At 37.9% G+C, this 23,414-nt stretch overlaps 1 protein-coding gene across 4 annotated transcripts in view; it reads right to left on the reverse strand.

Annotated features, from left to right (window-relative positions):
* The window catches only part of LPP (LIM domain containing preferred translocation partner in lipoma), a 938,906-nt gene that overhangs the window by 498,577 nt on the left and 416,915 nt on the right, over positions 1 to 23,414 (reverse strand). For all 4 annotated transcript variants that reach the window (XM_006871883.1, XM_006871881.1, XM_006871882.1 and 1 more), the window contains one exon: positions 18,482 to 18,594. In XM_006871883.1, the coding sequence (XP_006871945.1) occupies positions 18,482 to 18,594 (113 nt within the window). The remainder of the gene's footprint in view (positions 1 to 18,481; positions 18,595 to 23,414) is intronic.

Here is a 23,414-nt window from a genome sequence, read left to right on the forward strand (position 1 = left end):
TAACCACTACGCTACCAGAGCTCAGTTAACAATAATGCATATAAAAGTTTACTAGTTCAAAACCACCCAAACGGCATTGCCAAAGAAAATCCTGATTTGCTTTCCTAAGCATTACAGCCAAGAAAAGCCTGTAGAACAGTTCTACTCTGTAACACATGGAGTTGCCATGAGTCTAAAACAACTTGATGGTAATGCTTTCTTTGTTTTGCTTTTGTTTCGGTAGTTAGAGTGGAAAAACAGAAAGAATCAAGGCAATGAGATACTTGTGATATGGAGAAAGAATGAGCTAGGCTGACAGATGGGAAAACGAAGAGACTGGATCAAACGTGAGAGTCTTTTCAAGCCAGAAAAGATGAAACACTGGTGATAGATGCACGAAAGAATCATTCCAGACTTCAGAGTCTGGGAGACTACAAGATGTGGTAGTATCCACAGCAGAATGGAAGCCTTGGGAGAGGACTGCGAGTAAAACTGGGACATATTGAATGTGAAGGAGACAGGTTTTCCCCTGGTAAAGATCCTTGGGATAAAACGCACACTAGTAGCCAATGGAAATCATACTGCCGAGAGTCATAACTAGTTTAAACCACTGTAAATAAACAAAAATGGAATTTGACTTTACAAGAGCTGTGACTTCTACTGAAAGATGACAAGATGTCAGGGGGACTGCTGAGAAGGCACATATATTGAGTGAAAGGAAAGAAGCCAAAGGGGAATCTGGTAAAGAAGAGAGAAGAGAAGACATCACAAAGACAGCAGAGGAACCAACCAAGTTCTGTTGAATGGAAATCAAAAGAGAAGACAAAATGTTTCAAATCATCAAGAGTTTACCTACCTGAGAGAAGCCTAAGAAGATATCAGAAAAAGAATCATAGGCAGGAGGTGACAAACCCATATACAGGCTATTTCAGTTGAGAGAAGAACTGTGGAGTGGGGAAGGATCTCATTTAATAAATCTTTAACTCTGAAAATAGTTCTCTGTAGTTGCCATGGCCCAATACTGATTTCTATCCCCACTGGGTCAAAAGAGTATTACTAACGTGTTAGCACATGACTTCCAATGAGCTGAAAGGAAATGAAAACAATTCTCTAGGCATTTCTCAGCTTATAAAGTGGCTTGATGTAAAATGATAATAAAAATGATAGCGCCTCATGCATGTATACTGGGAAACACTCCAGTGTGGTTACTGCTATCTTTTGTATTCAGTTTCACAGACTACCCAACTCTGAGCCAGGTGCTCCATGGAGTTCTTATGTAGCCTTCAGAAGTCAAAGTTCTTGCTCTGAGGTACTCATAGTATAGTAAGTTATGGCTGCAATCCAGAAATCTTTATTCAGAGGATAGTTAGTCCTTCTGTTTTTAACAGCTACCCTTATCATTGAAGATACCATGTAAAGGTCATGCAATTATTCACTGCTCCTAATATAGGGGTGATATCACTTCTAATGGAATTAAAATGTAAGGTTATTGAAATATTATTTAAAAATTTACTTTCAAAGATAAATCCTTCATTTCCTGAGTTGGCAAGTATTATCACATGGGTTACTTTCATCTGACCCTCAAAAGACAAAACAAAAAACCCTCCAGAAAGTAGGAAGCAAAGTATTAGTATAATAGTTTTAAGCATGAAGTATTAAGTGATCATCTTTCCCAAATCACATAATGTCTTGTTGTGTCAATTATAGTTCAAAACAGAAGGTAGTTTTAAGACAGGCCTAGACTTCTATAAACATTATGAAAAGAACTATGGGAAAGGAGGGAATTTCAGAGTTACTCCTAACAATTTCTATACCCCTGTTGTCAAGCAAACCGTTTGCTCAAAAGTAGCAGTGACATTACAAGTCTTTAAAGGTGAATCCTCTGTTTTGTATCATCTCTATCCTCCTTAAAAAAAAAAAAAAGTTAATAAAAAAACAGCCTTAGAAATATTCTTCCAACAGGTACCACTGACTTTACTTGTTTCTACGATAATAAAAATTATGGAATCTTTACTAAATGTTACTAGAAAAGTAAATACAAAAACAGACCTAGAAGGCTTGCGGGGCATACCCTTTGGTTGTTTGATGATGCATGGAGGGGACTGTAATTACGGCAATGAAACGAATTACGATAGGATGAATGTAAAGCTAATGTTCCCCCATGTAAATTATCACATAATTCACAATAAAACATTAAAAATAAAAAGAGACCTGAAATTTTGGAAAAAATTTTGTTTCAAAGGTCTATAAATATCAGTAGTCTATATTTTGAAGCCCAAGTGCATTATTTCCATCTATGAAGATACAGACAATAACAAAAAAGAGGATGGAGACAATATTACAACACAGATTTCTACAAGAGCTTTCATAAGAGCAAGAACTTACTAAATAATGAAGCTACTTGGGTCAGAAAGTGACAATTAGAGCTTTGTTTCCTTCATGGAAAAAGAAAACAAAGGAAGAGTAAACAATAAAGCAATGATGGCAAAAGAGAGAGAAGTGGACTGGCATGGCTCTGAAATATGTTGGGCTTGATTCTTGCCTGGGCCAATTAATAACATGGAAACCTGAAGTGTTACTTAACTTCTCTGGGCCTCAGGTTTTTCACTACCAAAGCATGGAAAATGATCCCTATCCTACAATCCTCAAAGGTTGTTTAAAGGATCAAGTGAGGTTAAGTATATGAAACCTTATATATATATTGTTGTTAAGTCCCATCGATTCAGTTCTGACTCATAGAGACCCTATATAAGGTTTTCAAGGAGCAGCTGGTGAGTTTGAACAGCCAACCTTGTGGTTAGTGACCAGTACTAATTCTATAGTGCCATACCAGGAGTTATAGATAATTAAAATACAATCTTTGCTTTACAGATACACACACAAACATACACATGTACACATAAAAACCAAAGATTCTATTTGGGGATTAAAGTCTGAGAGACTCCTCACTGGCAAACTCATAAAATGTGATCATAAAATAAGGATTTTAAAAGCTTAACTATTCAACAACTGGTTTATGTGCTACATGCAGCCAATCTTAAATTACCTAGATTATATATATATATATATATATATATATATATATATAGAGAGAGAGAGAGAGAGAGAGAGAGAGAGAGAGAGAGTCCTGGTGTGGCGCTGTGGGCTAATGCATCAGACTGTAAAGTCATTTGAACTGCAAGGTCGGTGGTTCAAGCTCACCAGCTGCTCCTTGGAAACTCTATACAGGGTCGCTATGGGTCAGAATAGACTCGACAGCACTTAAAAACAATATATATATATGAGTCCTGGTGAGGGGCTGCATGGTAATGCACTGACTACAAGGTCAATTTGGACTGTTGGACTGCAAGGTCAGTTTGAACCTCAAGGACGGTGGTTCAAACCCACCAGCTGCTCACTGGAAACCATATACAGGGTTGCTATGAGTTGGAACTGACTCAACGGCACTCAATAACAACAATAGTATATAGTAGTAGTGCTGTAGGATACGCACTGGACTGCTACTTCTCGGAAGCCTTGTACAAGGTCGCTAAGAGTTGAAACCAACTCAGTGGTATTTAACAAGTACATAGTTGGAATCCTGGTGTGATGCTGTAGGATAAGCACTGGACTGCTAAACCACAAGGTCAAGGATTCAAAGCCACCATCTGCTCCTCAGAAACCCTATAGAGGGTCGCTATGAGTCAGAACACCACCAACAATGCAGTTATAAAGAGCTGCATATGTACTGGACCTTTGGATAGATAAACTAAAACCAGCTACACACATTAAAAACCAAAAAATTTGAAAACGTTAGAATTTCAATGTATTTAAAAATAAAATATAAATTAATATCCTAGGTTTTCCATCCTGGCACCCTCTGTTCCCTATTTTACCCCTTTTTTATAGAACAAGTTGTTTAATGCCCATATTGAAAGGATTACACAAATTGCAAAGTAACTAAAGGATCTGTGAGTCCAGCAGGACTCCCTGACCAAATCCATGACTAAGAAGTACATGGTGGAATCTCTGAGAGGACTGACCAGAGAAAACGCCAGAGGTTGGGATAGAAGATGGGCTTATTTCCATACGAAATAAAAAAGAAACCTTCTTGGTGCCCGCTGGCTACATAATCCTGGCAACTTTGGCTGCTTTTTGAAAATATACGAAGATTCAACTTCCCCTTTTTGTAAGGGAATTGAAAATAAGCCAAGAAGCTTAATAGTTTCAAGAATGCATTGTTTTGGGCGTTTTCCACTTAAAAACAAATCACTGCTTCCAGGATACTTGGTTGTTATGAAATCTAACAAGTGGCCTCACCTGTTAGAGCCTTTACTTTTTATCTGTCAAATTAGATCCGTGCTCTTCTACCTCCCAGGAATTTTGTAAGGATCAAACAAGATAATGTATTTTACACACTGTAAATCTCCACAGTTATAAAGAGGTGAAACTTCATTACCAAGGTATTCAATTTAGAGCTGCAAGAGATAGAAAAGGTTATTTAATTCAATCATTCATTTGAAAGAGGAAGTTGGTGGAAGCAATTCTTAGGCATAAAGACAGAAAACTCCCAAGCTTAAGTAAGAGAAAGAGCTGGACTCAATGGTGGGCCTTGGGGAAAGGAGATGCAAATCTGTGAACCATGATGACTATATCAGAACGCAGCATGACTATCAGCTAGTTTAGTATATCAGAGCAGTCATGGTATGGAGCTGTAAGATCAGTTGTTGTTGTTAAGTGTCATCAAGTCAACTCTGACCCCTAAGGACCCTATATAGGGTTTCCAAGGAGCAGCTGGTGAGCTTGAACTGCCAACCTTGCAGTTCAAACAGTTTTGCAGTTGGCGCATTAACCCACAGAGCCACACCAGGACAGCATAAGATAAGTAGTGGACTGCTAATCGAACAGTTAGCAGTTCACATCAAGTATCAATGCTATCCCCTCTGTACACAGGGTAGATAGGGACAGGCAACTTAGACATTGGCTACCTAAAATGAGGGGGAGATAAAGGCACAAAGTGACTGGCTTACAAGGTTTCAAAAGGGAGTTGTTTGGGGGGTGGAGAGACAGAGTCCCCACTGGAGAGTTACCATTTTGTCTAGATGGGTCTGGTAAAAAGAGATGGGGATAAGATTCTTATGATTCAATAGTAATTGTTATAATGACTAATTTGCGACTGTCACATTTGTAAAGGTCTTTTTTAACAAAAACGGGGGAATAGTTAATCTCACAGTGCAGAAATAGAGGATCCTGGGACCATCAAGGGGGAAGAGCACAAGTGGAATGAGAGACCTTATCCAGAGAAGCAGCAACACCAGAGTTGACGGCAGAGATGGGGGACTCTAGATTCATGGGAAGAGAGGGACTAAGCCGGTGGCCAGGAGGCAAACTTGCAGAATGTACCCTTTGGTGATGTAAATTATTATATATCCCTGAGTGTTTAAAAAAAAAAAGAGCTAAAGTGAACAGAGAGAAATACTGTTAACTGATAAATACATGGAGGGGATTATAATCCCTTGTAATGAAACAAAGTATATGATTTGATGACTGTAAAACTGATGATCTGCCCTATAAACTTTCACTGAATTCACAATAAAAACCTTAAAAAAAAAAGGTTCACAGTCATCCAACCCACTGAATGATTAGAAGGAGGGAATTACTCTAGGGCCTAACATTGGCATATTGAACACTGGACTCTTTCTTTTACCAGCCAAATGCTCTGACCTCAGTGTTTGCTGTTGTGTTTCTTGAATCTGCTAATGTTGTACATATGAACCAGTGAAATAAAACAACAATGACTGAGAAAGAAAAAGCGAAAAGAAAGGTTAGCAGTTCTGAACCACTCCTCAAAAACCAATTTGACAGTACTAAAAACAATGACATCAACAGGAAACCGTTAGCAGGCCTTTGGATGTGTCAGGGCCACAAAATGTTCTTTATATGTATTTCTCTTTGAAATTCACTACAATCCAAAAAGGCAAACATTGTAACAAGTAAGCCCATTTTACAGATAAGAAAACTGAGGCACACAAAGTTAGTTAAATGGCATGAGCTGGTCACAGAGCTAGTGAATAGGATGCTAGTTATGAACCCAGGCTACTGCATTGCATTGTTCATCATTATAGCACAAGGAGGCTCAAAAAGTTTGTGGAAAGATAAAAAAAAAAAAGGGCTTTTTACATGAACTTTTAGCAGCCCTCTCATATGTTACCCTGATTTCATTTTGCTTAGATTCATAATCAGTGATCATGGAAGCAGCAGTCAAGAAATCAAATGATATTAGGCAATTCTGCTACAAAAGACCTCAAGAGCGAAGTCAATTTCAGGACTAAAGTGCACTGTGGTATTTTCAATCGCCTCATCATGCACGTGAAAGTTGGACAGTGAATAAGGAAGACCACAGAAGAGTGAATGTATTTAACGTATGATGCTGGAGAGGGACATTTAAGTATCATGGGCTGCCAGAAGAACAAACAACTCCATCTTGGAAGAAGTATAGTCAAAATGCTCTTAAGAGCAAAGATAGTGAAACTTCATCTGTCATACTTCACACTTATTGTCAGGGGGGACCAATCCCTTGAGAAGGACATCATATATTATAAAGTGGAGGGTCAGTGTAAAAGAGGAAGACCCCCTAGGGGATAGATTGACACAGTGGCAGCAACAATGGGCTGAAAGATAACAACTGTGAGGATGGAGCAGGATCAGGCAGTGTTTCATTCTGTTGTGCCTCAGTAGGAACCAACTTGACATCACTTAACATTTGTTGCCCTACAAACAAGCTTATCTGGCTTAGATGGTGGGTTCAAAGAGGGTGTTTCTGTGGTGAAGTAGCCACAGACAGCTGACTGTAGGAGTTTCTGAGCTGATTTCAAACTACCAAAATAACAAGAAGAGGAAGTACTTAAAGACCAGTCTCTTAGGTATTTAATGAAATCGAGTCAAAGTATAAATGAAATCACTTAATGAATTCATTATTTCGAGTTAAAAATAAAAGGAAGGAAGGTAGAAAATTAAAAAGGAGGGTTTGTTGTGGTGTGGGGAGAGGTTACAATCCCAGGAACTCCAGGATATAAAGTAATTGAGAAGCACACATGAAAGAAAGGGAGATGGGGCAAACAATAGAAGAAGAAACTGAAAAGGCTTGGTCATAGCCTGCTGCAGTCCTCATTTGGCATCTATGGCAAGTGAGGGCTTTGCTACCTGCCTGTGGATCCCAACAACCACAGTCTTGAAGTGTGGACTAAGGTTTGCAGGTCTGATCTTGGTCTATGTATCTAAAGAAAAACCTGTGACTAGCCTGCCACTCATAATCACTCACATGAAGTAAAGGCTGTCTACAGATATCCTTAGGCTGTTTTGTTGGTGTTAGGTACCATAGAGCCAGTACTGACTCAGCAACCGTACGCACAACAGAAAGAAACATTGGCTGGTCCCGTGATAACCTCACAATGATAGCTACACTCCAGCCCGTTGCCACCATCACTATGCCAATGCATCTCACTGGGGATCATACTCTTTTTCACTGACCCTCCAACTTTACCATTCATGATGTCCTTCTCCACGAACTGGTCCCTACGGCCAAAATATGAGAGACGAAATCTGACCATCCTGACCTCTAAGGTGCATTCTGGCTGTACTTTTCCAACACAGGTTAGTTTGTTCTTTAGGCAATCCATGCACTTATAAAATTCTCCTCCAACACCATAACCCAAATGCATCATGTCTCCTGTGGTCTGTTGATTGTCTGACTTGCACATGCAAACTTGCACATGGTATTGAAAATATCATGGCTTGGGTCAAGCCCATCTTAGTCCTCAAGCTGACATCTTTGCTGTTTAACACTTTAAAGAAGTCTTGTGCAGCACATTTGCCCAATGCAATACGTCATTTGATTTCCTGACTGCCACTTCCACAAGTGTTGATGGTTGATTTCAGCAAAATGAAGTTTCTGACAACTTCAATCATTTCTCCATTTACATGGATGTTGTTTATTGGTCCAGTGGTGAGGAATTTTGTTTTCTTTATATTGAGATGCAATCCATACCTTAGGATATGGTCTTTAATCTTCATCAGCAAATATTTTAAGTCCTCTTCACTTTGAGAAAGCAAGGTTGTATCATCTGCAAATCGCAGGTTGTTAATGAGTTTTCCTCCAGACTTGATGCCATGTTTTTCTTCAAATAACCCAGTTTCTCAGATTATTTGCTCAGCATACAGGTTGAATAAATATGGGGAAAGAATACAACCCTGTCACACACCATTCCTAATTTCAAATCATTCAGTTTTACCTTGTTCTGTTGGAACAACTACCTCTTGGTCTACATATAAGTTCTTTCTGAGCATAATTAAGGGTTCTGGAATACTCATTCTCTACAATGCTGTCCATAGCTTGTCATGATCCACACAATCAAAAGCCTTTGCATAGTCAATAAAGCACAGGAAAACAATGTTCTGGTATTCTCTGTTTTCAGCTAAGATCCATCTGATGTCAGCACTGATATGATTCATTCCATGACCTCTTCTGAATACAGCTATAATCACTGGTAGTTACTGTTAAGGTACTGTTGAAGCTGCTTTTGAATTATCTTCAGTAAAATTTTATTTGCATAGCACATTGAAGATGCTGTCTGATGATTTCTGCATTCCATCTTGTCACCTTTCTTTAGAATGAGCATTTGAATCTCTTACAATCAGTTGGACAGGTAGCTGTCTCACAAATTTCTTGGCATCGATGAGTGAGTGCCTCCAGTGCTGCATCGGTTTGTTGAAAGATTTCGATTTATATCCCATCACTTCCCGAAGCCTTGTTCTTTGCCAATGCCTTCAGTGCACCTTGGACTTCTTTCTTCAGGATTATTGGTTCGTGATCATATTCTACTTCCTGTAAACATCTACCATTTCTTTTGGTTACAGTGAGTCGATGTATTCCTTCCATCTTCGTTTGAAGAATGTGGCATCATTCAATATTTTGCCCATAGAATCCTTCAATATTTCAAGTCAAAGCTTGATTTTTTTCTTTAGTTCCCTCAGCTTGACAAATGCTGAGCATGTTCTTCCTTTCAAGTTTTTTAACTTTAGATCTTTGCATGTTTCATTATATTTGACTATCTTCTTGAGCTGCCCTTTGAAATTTTCTATTCCGTTCTTTTGCCTCCTTATTTCTTCAATCTGTGTCAGCATCTCTATACTGGAGACCAAATTTAAGAGTGTCTCAGACATCCATTTTGGTGTGTTTCTTCTTATATATTTTTCTTAATGTCACCCCACAACCTTTCCGGTCCTTGGATCATTAGTATCTAAATAATCAAATCTTTGCTTGAGTTGATCTCTAAACTCAGGTGTGATACATTCAAGGTCCTATTTTAGCGCTCATGGTATTGTTTTAATTTTCTTCAGTTTCAGCCTAAACTTGCATATAAGCAATTGATGGTCTGTTTCACAGTCTGCCCCTGACCTTGTTCTGGTTTCCTATGACTATTTTCTCTTTAAAGGAAAGGACTATATATTCCTGATTTGAATAAAAAACAAATTTTCATGGGTAAGCTAGCTACTAATACTAGGATGGCAGACACAGTCACTGTATCACATATTCTCAGCACGTTGAGCTGGATCTAATATTTACAAAAGTAAAGCAGACCATTATCACAAAAATGTAAAATAAAGAAATGTAGCAAGCAATGAAAAAGTCTTCCATTATGACAGAATGATTGACAATAGCTCTTCAATAAATTAGTTCTCTGATGTGCAAGAATTTTTACTGCTTGCTGTTTCTTTGGAGTCCTGGTGTTGCATTGTGGGTTAATGCACCAGACTGCAAAAAGCTGTTTGAACTGTAAGGTCGGTGGTTCACACTCACCAGCTGCTCCTCTGAAACCCTATACAGGGTCGCTATGAGTCGGAATTGACTCTACAGCACTTCACAACAACAGCATTTCTTTATTTTATATTTTGTGCTGATGGTCTGCTTTTTATTTATAAATACTATACTCACCTATTATCACTGTTGTTGTTCTTAATGTCATTTAGTGGGTTGTGATTTGTGGCAACTCTGTATAAGGTTTCCGAGGAGCAACTGGTGGGATTGAACTGCCAATCTTAGGGTTAGCAGTCCAGTGCTTTTCTTACAGTGCCACACCAGGACCCACATATATCATCTATTGTTGTTAAATGCCGTTGAGTCAGTTTCGACTTACAGCACCCCTGTATAGATTCCCCGAGGAGCAGCTGGTGAGTTTGAACCAGCAACCTTTCAGTCCGTTGCATTATTCTGCAGCGCCACTAGAACTACTGAAAATTGTTCTTCTGTGAAACAATTTTATGACATTGAGCATAATTCTACACTATGGAAGTACAAAGGATAAAGGAGAATATTACATAATTAGATATCCATAAAGAAGAAAAACGTACATAAAAGAGTGAAGTTGATTCTCCCGAACAATACAGAAAATTCCCATTAGCTAAAGAAAAGCTCAACCCTTCACTTGAGATTTATGGATTTCTGAGTAGAAATATTGGAGAGAGGAGGGATCTGTATCTATACAGTGTAGTAAAATTGCTAAGTAAAATGAATGAAGCTTAGAGGTCAAACATGAAAAAGTCAGCTAATTGAAAAGAATCAGAATGACATCTGAATTCTCATCTTCACCAATAATGCAAGTGGGGTTCAGAAAGTTCATGGATACAAACTCCATTATCTTTTCATTCTAATTTTCCACAAACTTTTTGAAGACCCCTTGTACTAAATGAGAGTGCAGAAAATGCTTTAGAATACTGAGGTAGAGGAGTTTTGATCCTAAGATTCTATTTCCAGCCAAACTTTTATTAAAATATGAAAGCAACAGTAAATCATTTCTGTAAGGAATTAGAAAGTATATCACTCACATAACCTTTCTGAAATAAACAAATTAATTAGGGACTGTGGTCCTATGGGGGAGAGAAGATTCAGAGGATAAATATAAGCAATAAAATAGCAAACAAAAGCCACAGTTGATCAATAATTCGGTCACTCAATTAAACGTGAAAAAACAGTCAAAAAAAGAACAGGTATATAGTTACAAGTACTGCAGTAAATTCTCTGAATGGGTTTACTGAGACTGAAGACAGTGGAGAAGAGAACGCTCAAGCTGTATCGTGTATAAGGATGGATGTATGTGACATAATTGTTATTCGATAGACAAAATCATACGGGTATAAATATTTGACTTATTTACATTACTTTTTATAAGGAGAAAAAAGAAACATTATTTCAGCTTTGAGGAAAGAGCTCTTGATGGGAGAAATAATAAAAACTCTAGTGACTCAAGAAAGAAAAATCTAGCATTTCACTAACTTTGGACAAAGGAGAGTTTCTGTATTATATAAGTATTGTGAATTATCCCCTAATTTAGGAACTAAAGCAAAGCTAAATTGTACAGTTATACCTATATACAGTAAAATTTACCAAAATCAATTAATCCATAACACTTTTCTCATCAAGCGATTAAGCAATCTTTCACTGGAGAGAGATGAATATAAGAGATTAATTCAAACTTTGACAAGGGTGGCTGTATTGATATCGGTGAGGGTTTATACATGTACCATATTCCATTATATGGCTTCTGAAAAATGTTTATTTCTTTAAGCTAGTAATTTAAAAAAAAAAAAAAAGAAAATTGTTGTTCAGTGTTATCAATCCTAAATAGGGTTTCTGTGGAACAGCTGGTGGATTTGAACTGCTGACCTTGTGATTTGCCGTCCAATGCTTGCTTATGCGACAGCATTTGTGGAGGGCAGAATAAACACTCACCCAAAGGTCAGCTTTTCGTTCCTAAGAAAGCCTATACGGGGTATCAGAGTTGGTTCAGATTCACAGCAACCCTGTATAGGGTTTTTGAGGCACAGCTGATGAGTTTGAACAGGTGATCTTGTGGTTTGAAGTCCAGTGCAGATCCTACAGTCACACTATATAAAACACACATACAAAATTTTAAAGGAAATGAAAAAATGGCATTCCAGGAAAATGTTCCAAATAACATAAGAGACACTGTAATAATCTACAAATCCTAGTGTAGTGCTGTAGGATAAGCACTGAACCACAAGGTCAGTGGTTCAAACTCACCAGCCACTCCTCAGAAACCCTATACAGGGTGTCTCTGATTCCAAACCGATTCAATGGCACTTAACAACAACAACATCAAATCTTTGCGGGTTCTGCTACTTTTCAAAGAAATGTTTGGTTCAGTCACCAAAAATACCTTTCTCTTACTTGAATAACCTAAGCAGAGGATGATTTATACCCAAAGGCAAACGGAAAGCTTTGCCATTTGCTTGTAGAAAGTCGCATTCCCCAAAGGCAGTGCAGTACTTGAGAATCTACCCATCCCATCAACCTACTGCTGTGGAGTAGATTCTGATTCATAGAGATCCTGCAGGACAGACTAGAACTGCCTCATGGAGTTTCCCAAGGTCTAATCTCTGGTAGCGTAGTGGTTATGAATCGGGCTGCGAACCGCAAGGTCAGCAGTTCCAAACTACCAGCTGCTCTGCAGGAGCCCATTGCTGCAGCCAATGTGTCAATCCATCTCAATGAGTGTCTTCCTCTTTTTCACTGACCCATCTATAATAATCACCTATAAATATTTTATTGCATTTTAAAAGGAAAAAACAATTCCAGAGATTAAAACAACAAAAATGGACTTGAATGTACGCCTTCCCTGAAATTCCATGTCCCTGAAACTGTGTTGTTGTTATTATTAAGTGTCATTGAATCAGTTGTAACTCATAGCAACCTTGTATATGGTTTCTGAGAAGCAGCTGGTCACTTTGAACCACAAACCTTGTGGTCAGTTGAAGTGCCGTCAAGTTGGTTCCGACCCACATCGACCCTGTATAGGATTTCCAAGGAGTGGCTGGTGAGCTTGAACTACCAACATTGCAGATCAAATGACTTTGCAGTCCAGCATATTAAACCACAGTGCCACACCAGTCCAGTGCTTATCCTACAGGACCATACCAAGGATTCTAAAACTTGATCATGGACTGGCTAGAAATAGGAAACAATTACCAAGCTGTGGTTATCAGATCCAAATAAAGTTAACTGACAGTCACAAGGTGGAGACTCAGGTTACCAGGCCAATGATGTCGAACTGTAAGGATACAATCCTTAGCACATGTGTCTTATCCACAATGGGTCACCAACAACACTGAATGAAGAAGTTGACGACGAATTTCTGTGGTTGCTATTAAGTGCCATTTAGTTGAATCCAACTCATAGCAACACTGTATAGGGTTTTCAAAGCTATAAATCTTTGAGGGAACAGAAAACTTCATCTTTCTCTTAGGGAGCAGCTGGTGGGTCCAAACTGAACACCTTATGGTTTGCAGTTCAGTTCTTATCCTACAGAACCACGGAACTTTCAGGATAAAGAATAAACAAGTGAGTCAATAAACTGACAACTTAATTGATGCCTGCAAACCTTACAGGCCCTGAGATCAAATAGATTCTGATATAAAAATCTCTCATTTGTTTCCCAAGATTTCCCTTTTTTAATCTAAATGAGAATTCTCAATACAAGAATCCTTGACACTAAATGTGTATTTGCAAAAGTAACTTGATAGCATATATGAAAGCTGCAAGGAGCCAAGAAAAATTACTGCAGCCCCCGATCCTTTCCAAAGTCTGACTTTCAGAGAATTATAGGGAGGGGGCGGATGACAGCAGAATTATTTACACAGGCCATCTGGTCTAGTGAGGACATGGTCAAATCTAGGAGTTAAGGGTTTTCAAATTCCATTTAAGAGCTCTGTCAGGAACTACAACTTCCACACTTCCCTGAGTCTCAGTTTCCCCACTGGCAAAGAGAAGGAGCTAATTCACTCAACAAGTACTCGAAAGGGCTGTTAGTAGCTGCTTGGCGCCAGGGTTGGACTAAGTGATCTCTAAAGTCCCTTTCAGCTCTGAAAATCTTACAATTCTTATAGTCACACTTACTAGACATTCTTTTGGCTCTGACCTGAGAATCTGGCTGGAAACATAAACAGACTTTACATAAAAACACACATTTACCAGCTATAATTTGGACTTGGCAACATGAAGTTTAACCATGGTTGAGAGGAAAAAGTACAAACTTCACTCTGATGATCATATTACTTTATGTTACATTATAAATCATATCTAGAAGGTGGTGCAAATATGGCCATAGTGGGGCTAAACCACTGTCATACCACTACACAGGGTAAAGTCATATCCATTTTCCTTTGAACTTGCCAACAAACTTCCATATGAAGAGTCTCAAAAATAACACTCTTCTCTCTACCAGATTTGTCCTTTTCCATCAGGCAAGCACCATTTTATATTTTATCCTTCTTCCTTCTGTCACACAGAGAACATAAGCCAACATGGCAGCAGGCTTTTTGTTTATTTCCTTCCATTTCAAAAACAAAGTCATGCCTACAGTACAGTTATCAGAACAAAATCCATACAGAAAAAGCCTTCTTGCGATTTTATGAAAGCCTCTTATGTGATTTTTTTTTTTTTCTTAATGGAACCCATTGGTAAACCCTTGCTATTATCATTGTTATTGCTATTTTAATGTATTAACTGTTACTGAGTTATATGAAGAAAAACATAACATCAGGATCTGAGGAAGACTCATTAACAATCTGTGATATTCAGATGATACAACCTTGCTTGCTGAAAGTGAAGAGGACTTAAAATATTTACTGATGAAAATCAAAGAGCACAGCCTTCAGTATGGATTGCATCTCAATGTAAAGAAAACAAAAGTCCTCACCACTGGATCAATAAGCAACATTCTTATCAATGGAGAAAACATTGAAGTTGTTAAAGACTTCATTTCTTGGATCAATCATCAGCACTCATGGAAGCAGCAGCCAAGAAATCAAATGACATACTTCATTAGGCAAATTTGCTGTACAAGACCTTTTTAAAGTGTTGAAGAGCAAAGATGTCAGCTTGAGGACTAAGGTACACCTGACCCAAGCCATAGTATTTTCAGTAACCTCATATGGATGCAAAAGCTGGACAGTGAATAAGGAAGATTGTAGAAGAATTAATGCTTTTGAGTTATGGTGCTGGAGGAGAATATTCAAAGCGTCATGGGCTGCCAAAAAAACAAACAGATCTGTGTTGGAAGAAGTGCAGCCAGAGTGCTCCTTGGAGGCCAGGATGGCCAGACTTCATCTCTCATATTTTGGACTTATTGTCAGGAGGGACCAGTCACTGGAGAAGGATATCATGTTTGGTAAGGTGGAGGGTCACAGAAAAAGAGGAAGACCCCCAGCGAGATGGATTGGCAAAGTGGCAGCATCAGTGGGTTCAAGCGTGGCAACAATTGTGAGGTTAGCCCAGGACTGGGGAGGGTTTCGTTCTGTTGTGCATAGTGTTGCTATGAATTGGTAGTGACTTGATGGTACCTAACAACAATAATAATATCAAAAGAGCTCTACAGCCATTTCGGCTTGACAATTTGAAATCCATCTGTATTTTACTTAATTAAGAGAGGCAGGTATACATTTATCTTCCTTTTGCTTATGAGACAACTAGAATTTAGATTGCATGACATGCTCAAGAACATACAACTAGAATAAGGTGCTCAAGTAGTCTTCCAACACAAGTCATCCTTCACGAGGGCAAACACTTTTAACATGGAACAAAACTCTTAAAATGAAGCAAAATGGTTTCCATAAGGACCCATGCAGAAAAAAAAGTACACTACGCAAATTGTTTAATTCCTTAAATTACATAATATACAAACACTCAAACCAGGTGGGTGTTTTGGTTTTTTTCTCACTTTTCATAAAAAGATAAAGGAAATAAATTATTCTTACTTACTAAGAAATAAATTATTCTTACTTACTAAGAAATTTTATTGCATAAAATAAATATTCACCTTAGAGGACTCATGGCCATGACCGAAATCTGATTTTTTTTTATTTTAAAACATTAATTTACAGTTAAATAAAATACGTGTAACACAGTTCTCTAAAACAACAATAAAAAAAATTGATAGCCTTTAAAAGCTCTAGTCCCCAAACTGAATTGGAACTTACTGGTTATATTAGAAACAATTTCAACAGATGTGTGATATGAAAAGCTTCTTTCTAAGATCAACTGTATGAAAATATATCCCTCACAGAGAGCCACACAGTTCATTCCCTCCTCTCATACTGTAAGGATTTGTTTAATTTTCAACTTCTTAGTGAAACAGTCTTGAACCACACCAACCCTAAGTAAACCATACACCATGTACTAACTACCCTCCATTCAAGACATCTATCCCACTTCAAAGAATATACATCTATATAGTTTCTTTACTTCCATTTGAAGTCCCAAAAGTACAAAATTGTACATATCTTATTTACTACAGAATTCTAAGTCCTAGAAAAGACCAAACAGAAGTCAGATTACTTACCAAATTAATCAGTCATTTTTTCCTTTATTTCTCCCAACCTCAAATTTAGCAGCGTGAAAGGCAGAGAAGGCACTGTAGGATCAGCGATTCAAACCCACCAATTACTCCACTGAAACCCTATGTTGTTGTAAAGTGCTATACAGTTCATTCTGACTCACTGTGACCCTTTATAGGGTTTCCTAGGAGTGGTTAGTGGATTTGAATTGCTGACCTGGAAATCAGCAGTCCCATGCTTATCCTACAATGCCCCATCTGGACTTTATATATATGTGTGTGTGTGTGTGTGTGTATGTATACATGTAGATAGATAGATAGATAGATATAGATATAGATATAGATATATACTGAATAAGGGAATAAACCCCCATAAACTTAATACTCATCAGTGGATAACTTTCTCATATATATTTTCACTCATTGGCACCCTATACTTACTCTTTTGAAGCAAGCACAGACATTATATTTTACCAAATATTTTTCTCCAAAAGATACCGATTCTTTTATTTCAACATACCTATAATAACATCAATAATTGTAGAGATTTATCCATTAGTTTTCCTTCCTGACATAAATGACATCTCCACCCATCTTAAATCATGGCAACCAGACCGTAGTGTGTCCATACCTATATTCAGTCTGAGACCTATTTGAGACTCCAGTTCTGAGTTACTTTGTAAGCAACAGTTTACAGAGCATTAACAGTTTATAACTGTAGTAATGTGGATTTACTTAATATGGCTCGTCTATCCATAATCTCCCACCAAGTGTTTGGGTTTTGCTATTGTTATTAAGTGCTGTCGAGTTGGTTCCGACTCATAGCAACGCCGCATGGAGTTTCTGAGGAGCGGCTGGTGAGCTTGAACCTCCAACCTTGCAGTCTAATACATTTACCCGCAGAAACGTTTAGGTAATATGATGAGAATAGGGTGCATGAGACTGGTAACTCAAGAACTGGTTGGTTTTGTCATTGCACTGGATTCAAAAGGAGTCATCTCAGAAGCAAGAACAGAGGATCCCAAGACTGTCAAGAGAGAAGAGCCATATGTGAAACATGACCACTGGACCTCAAGATCTCTGCACAGAGAAGCAAGGAAAGCAGAGGCCACAGCAAAGACAGACTGGCTGTCTTTAGGCAGGAAACAGCCTTGAAGAATATACCATTTGGGCAATTACAAGCAGCACTAAAGGAGCTTTGTAACACTTGTCTGAACAGGGCAGAGAGAGGACAATGGGCCGTGATGTTTAGAGGACGAGGATAAGAGCAACATATTCTTGCAATATGGCTGGAAAGAGGTGTTCCTGACATGAGAATACCTATATCCTGAGTTGTTTATAATCCAGAATTGTTCCCTGTTAACTTCCCTAATAAATCTCATAATCATGAGTACTGTCTACGAGTTCTGTGGAGCCAGGACAACAAATTATTGAACCCCAAGGAGCATCAGACAGCACCACAGGAGGGATGGTTGATGCCAGAATACTCTAAGGAAGGCTGGAGGATGAAGGCATGTCTGATGGAACCCTGATAGGAATCAGCCTTGGGCTGATGTGGAGTCAGAGGAGGACAGACATGGTTCCCATTTCATTTTTGCAGTTACCAATGTATTTTTAAAATATGCATCCTTGAAATTATCTAGGAGAAAAAAACCTTATGATTTTCACTGTTGCTTTTGACAGAAAGGTGTTTGGGACCAATTAAGACCAGCAATGATTAACAAAGGCCATAAAATATTAGCCCACTCTTTAGTATGCAATGTTTGTAGATAGAGAAAAATGTAAATTGAAATAGAAAGCTAGATTTTGTGTTCCAGAAGAATAAGAAAACCTTTCAAATAGCTTCTATAAATTAAAAAAAAAAAAAAACAAAAAAGACTTTCAGGTTCAAAACAAAATTAGTAGGTACGCGGATTTTCAAGGCTTCAGAGTGCAAGCCAGCAGAACTCCAAGAAGCTCGAGCTGGACATTTTGAACTAAAGTACCCTAGCTCTTTGTGAGCTGTAAAGCTCTCTGTAGGAGCTGGAAAAATATTTATCCACCACAGAAACAATCACTGAGTTCATGAACTTCCTAGCCTAGCTTATAAACATGACTTCAATCACAGATCTTACCTGCACTCTGAAAGCACCTTCCTCAAGGGGTGGTGGAGGAGGGAAATTTCCAGGACCAGGTGGAAGGACACTGGGATCATCTAGCAGTGGAGGTGGGGGTGGAAGAAAATCACCTACAGAAAGGAAATACATACATGGAGTAAAAATGCATGCTATTGTACAGTGTTCTTTAAAAACACACACACACACAACACACATATACTTGGTGATATGTTACCACTTTATAATCATCTTTTGACATAATTTCCTGCTTTGTGTCTGGACTGTGAACCACAAGGTTAGTGGTTCAGTCCAACAGGTGAGGCTTTCTGCTCCAGCAGAAAATCCTATACAGCGTCGCGAAGAGTTGGAACCAACTCAATGGCACTTAACAACAGCAACATAGCAATTATTCCCTATCTTAGTGGGCTACAGCGTAATTAGTAGCCCTAGATTTGATAAGAAAAGCAGGTCTGATATGAAGAAGTGTAAAAGCCTGTCTAGAGAAGCCATGTATACTTAGCAAGACAACAGAAGGTGCTTGAATTGTGGGGTTACCGAGGTATTATATAGCATTGGTGAGTACTCTAAATTAATTTTACAATCAAGCAGCAAAGGGGGAAAAAAGTGTACAAAAGAAAGGATAATATAAGATACAAATTATAAAAATATACACACAAACTTTTTAGAATATTTAGATTTTTTTTCTTTTTTAAGCTGGCAGAGCAAAGAGGGTCCTACTGAGCCACCAATTAGGTTGTCCCTAAACTTTATGATGTAGAGACCACGTTTGAAATGGGCAGAAAGGCAAGGGAAAGACATCACAGAGGTGAGAAAATTCAGGGTGTAGGGGAAAAGAGTAGGTTACAATTGATATAAACATGGGAATATCAAATAATAGCTACAGAGCTACAGAAATTAGAGAGGTAATGAAAATATGCATTTAGACATATGGCACAACCAAAAAAGGGTTTGAATTTCACCATGCATGCAATGTGGACCCTCCAAGATGTCTGAGAAAGAAACACTTGGTTACAACTATGATTTGCTGCTTAAAAAAAAAAAAAAAGCTGAAAGCACATGCAGGACAGACAGGAAAAAATGGGAATAAGAAATTGATAATAAACATTACTAAGTGTTCTGCATGATTTGGTACAGACAGATCTATAGGGGAGGAGATGGAATGAGTTTATCCCACTGAGTGACACCAGCATTGAGGATGCCACCATGTCCCCATCTTTTTAATAACATGCTTAGCAACTAACTGAAAAGTATGAGACTCTAACTTAAAGATTAGAGGCTTTACTCTACTCAGAGGTGGTTCCGAAGAAAGGTCTGGAGATCTATTTCCAAAACATCTGCCATTAAAAACTCTATGAGAACAGTTCTACTCTGGAACACATGGAGTAAATATGAGTCAACTCAATAGTAGCTAGTGAAACAAAGTTAATAACATGGATAAAACACTTGTTTGCAAGCTGGGATAAGTACTTTATTCCCCACATGCGTCATGAAGTTAACTCTGGCATAAAACAAACATATAGGGTCATACAGAATCCTTAACAATGCTTACTAACAAATTTTATCAAAGCATAATATGTCCTATAATTCGAAATTGTTGCTGTTGTTCCGACTCATAGCAACCCTCTATAGGGGCTCTGAGGAGTGGCTAGTGAGCTTGAACCACTGAACTTGCAGTTTAAATTGACTTTGCAGTCCATCGTATTAACCCAATGCCCTACCAGGACTGCAATTATAAATTGATTAAATGTAACATTTCTTAGATTATATGAATATGAAAAACAAATTCTTTTGTAAAATTTACAAAATGAATTATAAAATTATTAGTTACATTATTAGTAACCGTACAGAGTTCTCTTTTAATTTTCCTTTCATTACTGCATCATTCTCATAAGTTATTGATATATGAAGTTCTCAAATGCAAAGTACCACAATTTTATAGCGAAGACATAAGAAAATATGGCAAAGTTAGCAACTATAAAAACATCATCAGCAACTAAAACCATAGCACATGCCTGTAGCAAGTGCAGACAAAACTGTAATTTGAAGTGTCACAGCAATTGGTTAATGATGACAGCTCTGAACAGAGCGTATTAGAAAGTTCAAAAAAGTAAATTAATAGTGTTTTAGCTTGTAGGTATATTAATACATGTAAACTGGACCTAGGAAAAATTTTTTTGATGTTTTCACTAACTATAGGGTTAATTTTATAAAAATTTTTTTTTTTTTTGGTAAAACATTGCACAAAAATTTGATAGACGGTAATTTGCATCACCTAGTGCGGTCCACATCCCATAGTCTCTTAGATAGTCTACTGCAGTAACACTGACAAGCAGGTGTAGCCAAAACCAAGGTAACAGGGCAAACTGGAACTGAGTTTTAAACTGCTGTAGTTACCCTAGCAACATGATTTGGGCATACTAGGAAACCATCTATTTAAGTACAGTGCTTGCTTATCACTTCAAAAAATAAAGGCTCCAGTGAAGGAAAAAAGAAAGAGGCTCTGGTAGTGTAGTGGCTGTGAACCCTAAGGTCAGCAGTTCAAAACTACCAGCTGTTCTGCAAGAAAAACATGAGGCTTCCTGCTCCTGTAAAGATTTACAGCCACAGAAAACCTACACAGGGTCACTATGAGTTGGAATCAACTCCACAGCACATAACCACTGCCACCACCAAAGGAAAAAAGAATTTACATGCATACAGTGTGATACATTATTGGCTATGAGTGATTGTAATGGAAACCCCATGGGAGCAATGCAACTTGGATCATCAGTGAAGTCTAGATTCATTAATTATAGTGAAACAAACAAACACACATGAATACATAATTCTTCCTAATTCATCCAAACACTCATGTGAAACCTACATACATATCCAGGGTTTCAGAAGAGAGTCTATCCCTATAACTATTGTTATGTGCCACCCAGTAAGTTCTAACTCATAGAAACCCTGTATAAGGTTTACGAGGAGCAGCTAGTGGGTTTGAACTTCTGACCTTGTGGTTTGCAGTCCAGTGCTGATCCTACAGCACCATACCAGGTGTCCAAACCCTTTAATAATTCTATAATAACCCTTCTTACCTCTGCTGTGTAGTCGATTACAACTCACACTGCGTCTATAGGATAGAGTACAAGTGCCTCATAGAGTGGCCAGTGGGTTCAAATTGCTGACCGTATCATTAGAAGACCAGTGCTTAATCCATTATACCACCAGGGCTCATTAGATCCCTAATAGTTGACTGCATTTATACGTTAATAGGTCACTTGCCTTTAGTTAGAACTAAGAATATAAGTAGCGTCTACTCTTGATTTATTTTTATATCCCCACGTTTGGCATAAGATTTGGGACGTGGTACACACTCAGTAAATGTAGGTTGACTAACTGAATACGTGAAAAGTCATTCAATCACTCACTGTATGATTCAATTGATCTTCTATTAAAACAGAACAAAACAAATAGGACCTGATGCCTTACACCGGTGTTTCTCATGGCACTGCACTATCAAGTCACTTAGAGCCTTCGCTAACATGCAGATTCTAATCCAGTAGGCCTAAGCAAGGTAGAGAGGGTTATATACTTCTAATAGGCTCCCAGGTACTGAAACAGTTGCTGGTCCATGAACTGCATTAGCATACTCTCTATCTTTCCAGTTGGTATCTGCTGATTCTCCAATATTCTATTGTAAATATTTTTGTTGTTACTATTGTTTTTAATTATTTGAGGGGTATCTAAACTTTACAGTATAGATAAAATGTTAAGGTAAGTATCAAATTACTGAGGAACTCTTCAATTTGAGAAAAATTTATATAAGGGACAAAAGATTAGGTTGAAAAGCAAAACAAAACAAAATTTAAAGGAACTGATATTTTTATTAAGATCATGGTGACCAAATCACAAACTTCATTTCCTTCTTGTTAAGTGGTACCAAGTCAGTTCTGACTCATTGTGACCCTGTATAGGGTTTCAAAGGAGAGGATGGTTGGTTTGAATTGTTGCCTTGGGATTAACAATCCAGAATTTACCCTGCAGTGCCTCACCAGGACTCCATTTCTGTTAATAGTAACTAAAAAAGGAGCTATATTGGAAAACGAAAATAGTATAAAATCTCAAGTCCAGAAACGCAAACGTACCTCAGCTCCACTCTTTACTTTGGGAAAGGCAATGTTACCCTCTCAAGTGTAGGTTTTCACCTGCTAGTAATTGGAATAATGATGTACTGAGGTATAATTGGTAACAACCATAGCTTTTGACCACAGACTTTTTTACCACAGTCCAGAGTAAAAAAAAAGTTTTATATCATGATGTAATACACATATATGTACACATATAACTATTACATGCATTACTGAAATAAAGATTTCATGAGATACATTATATGTCATCAGTACTTTGTGCAATACTTCTGACATTATACATACTGAAATGGTCTATACTTCAAAATTTCATAGAAAACTTGAATTAAAAGATAACACAATTTTTCCAGGAGATTTTTGAAGCCTCTTTACTTAATTTTTAAAATGTCATTGTGACCCACTAAATTGATTGTGTAATCCATAAATGAGTCTCTACACACAGTTTAAGCATCACTGAGATAAATTATACAAAAGTGACTTAACCTAACAATTTTCCTATCTATTCATGTATTAACAAAACAGCAACTGAGTCTACACTTGACTACTTGGCAGGAGAGACCAAATCTAAGAGACCACTCTGTGAACAAGAACTCATGGGCTGGTGAAAGCAAGCAAGTGGAAATCTGAGAGAAATATAGCCAGAGTCACAATCTCCCTAAGGTGAAGGTACTTGTGTCACAGTTGTAGATTTCTCTTCATAGACTAAAGGCAATTTATTATGAAACTAAGTAACTGAAGACTTGATTCAATCTTCAGTTTGTCCCCAGACACATCTGTGACCAGGAAAACTGCACCTAAAA

This window comes from Chrysochloris asiatica, unplaced genomic scaffold (assembly GCF_000296735.1).
Source record: "Chrysochloris asiatica unplaced genomic scaffold, ChrAsi1.0 scaffold00177, whole genome shotgun sequence".
Classification (NCBI taxonomy): domain Eukaryota; kingdom Metazoa; phylum Chordata; class Mammalia; order Afrosoricida; family Chrysochloridae; genus Chrysochloris; species Chrysochloris asiatica.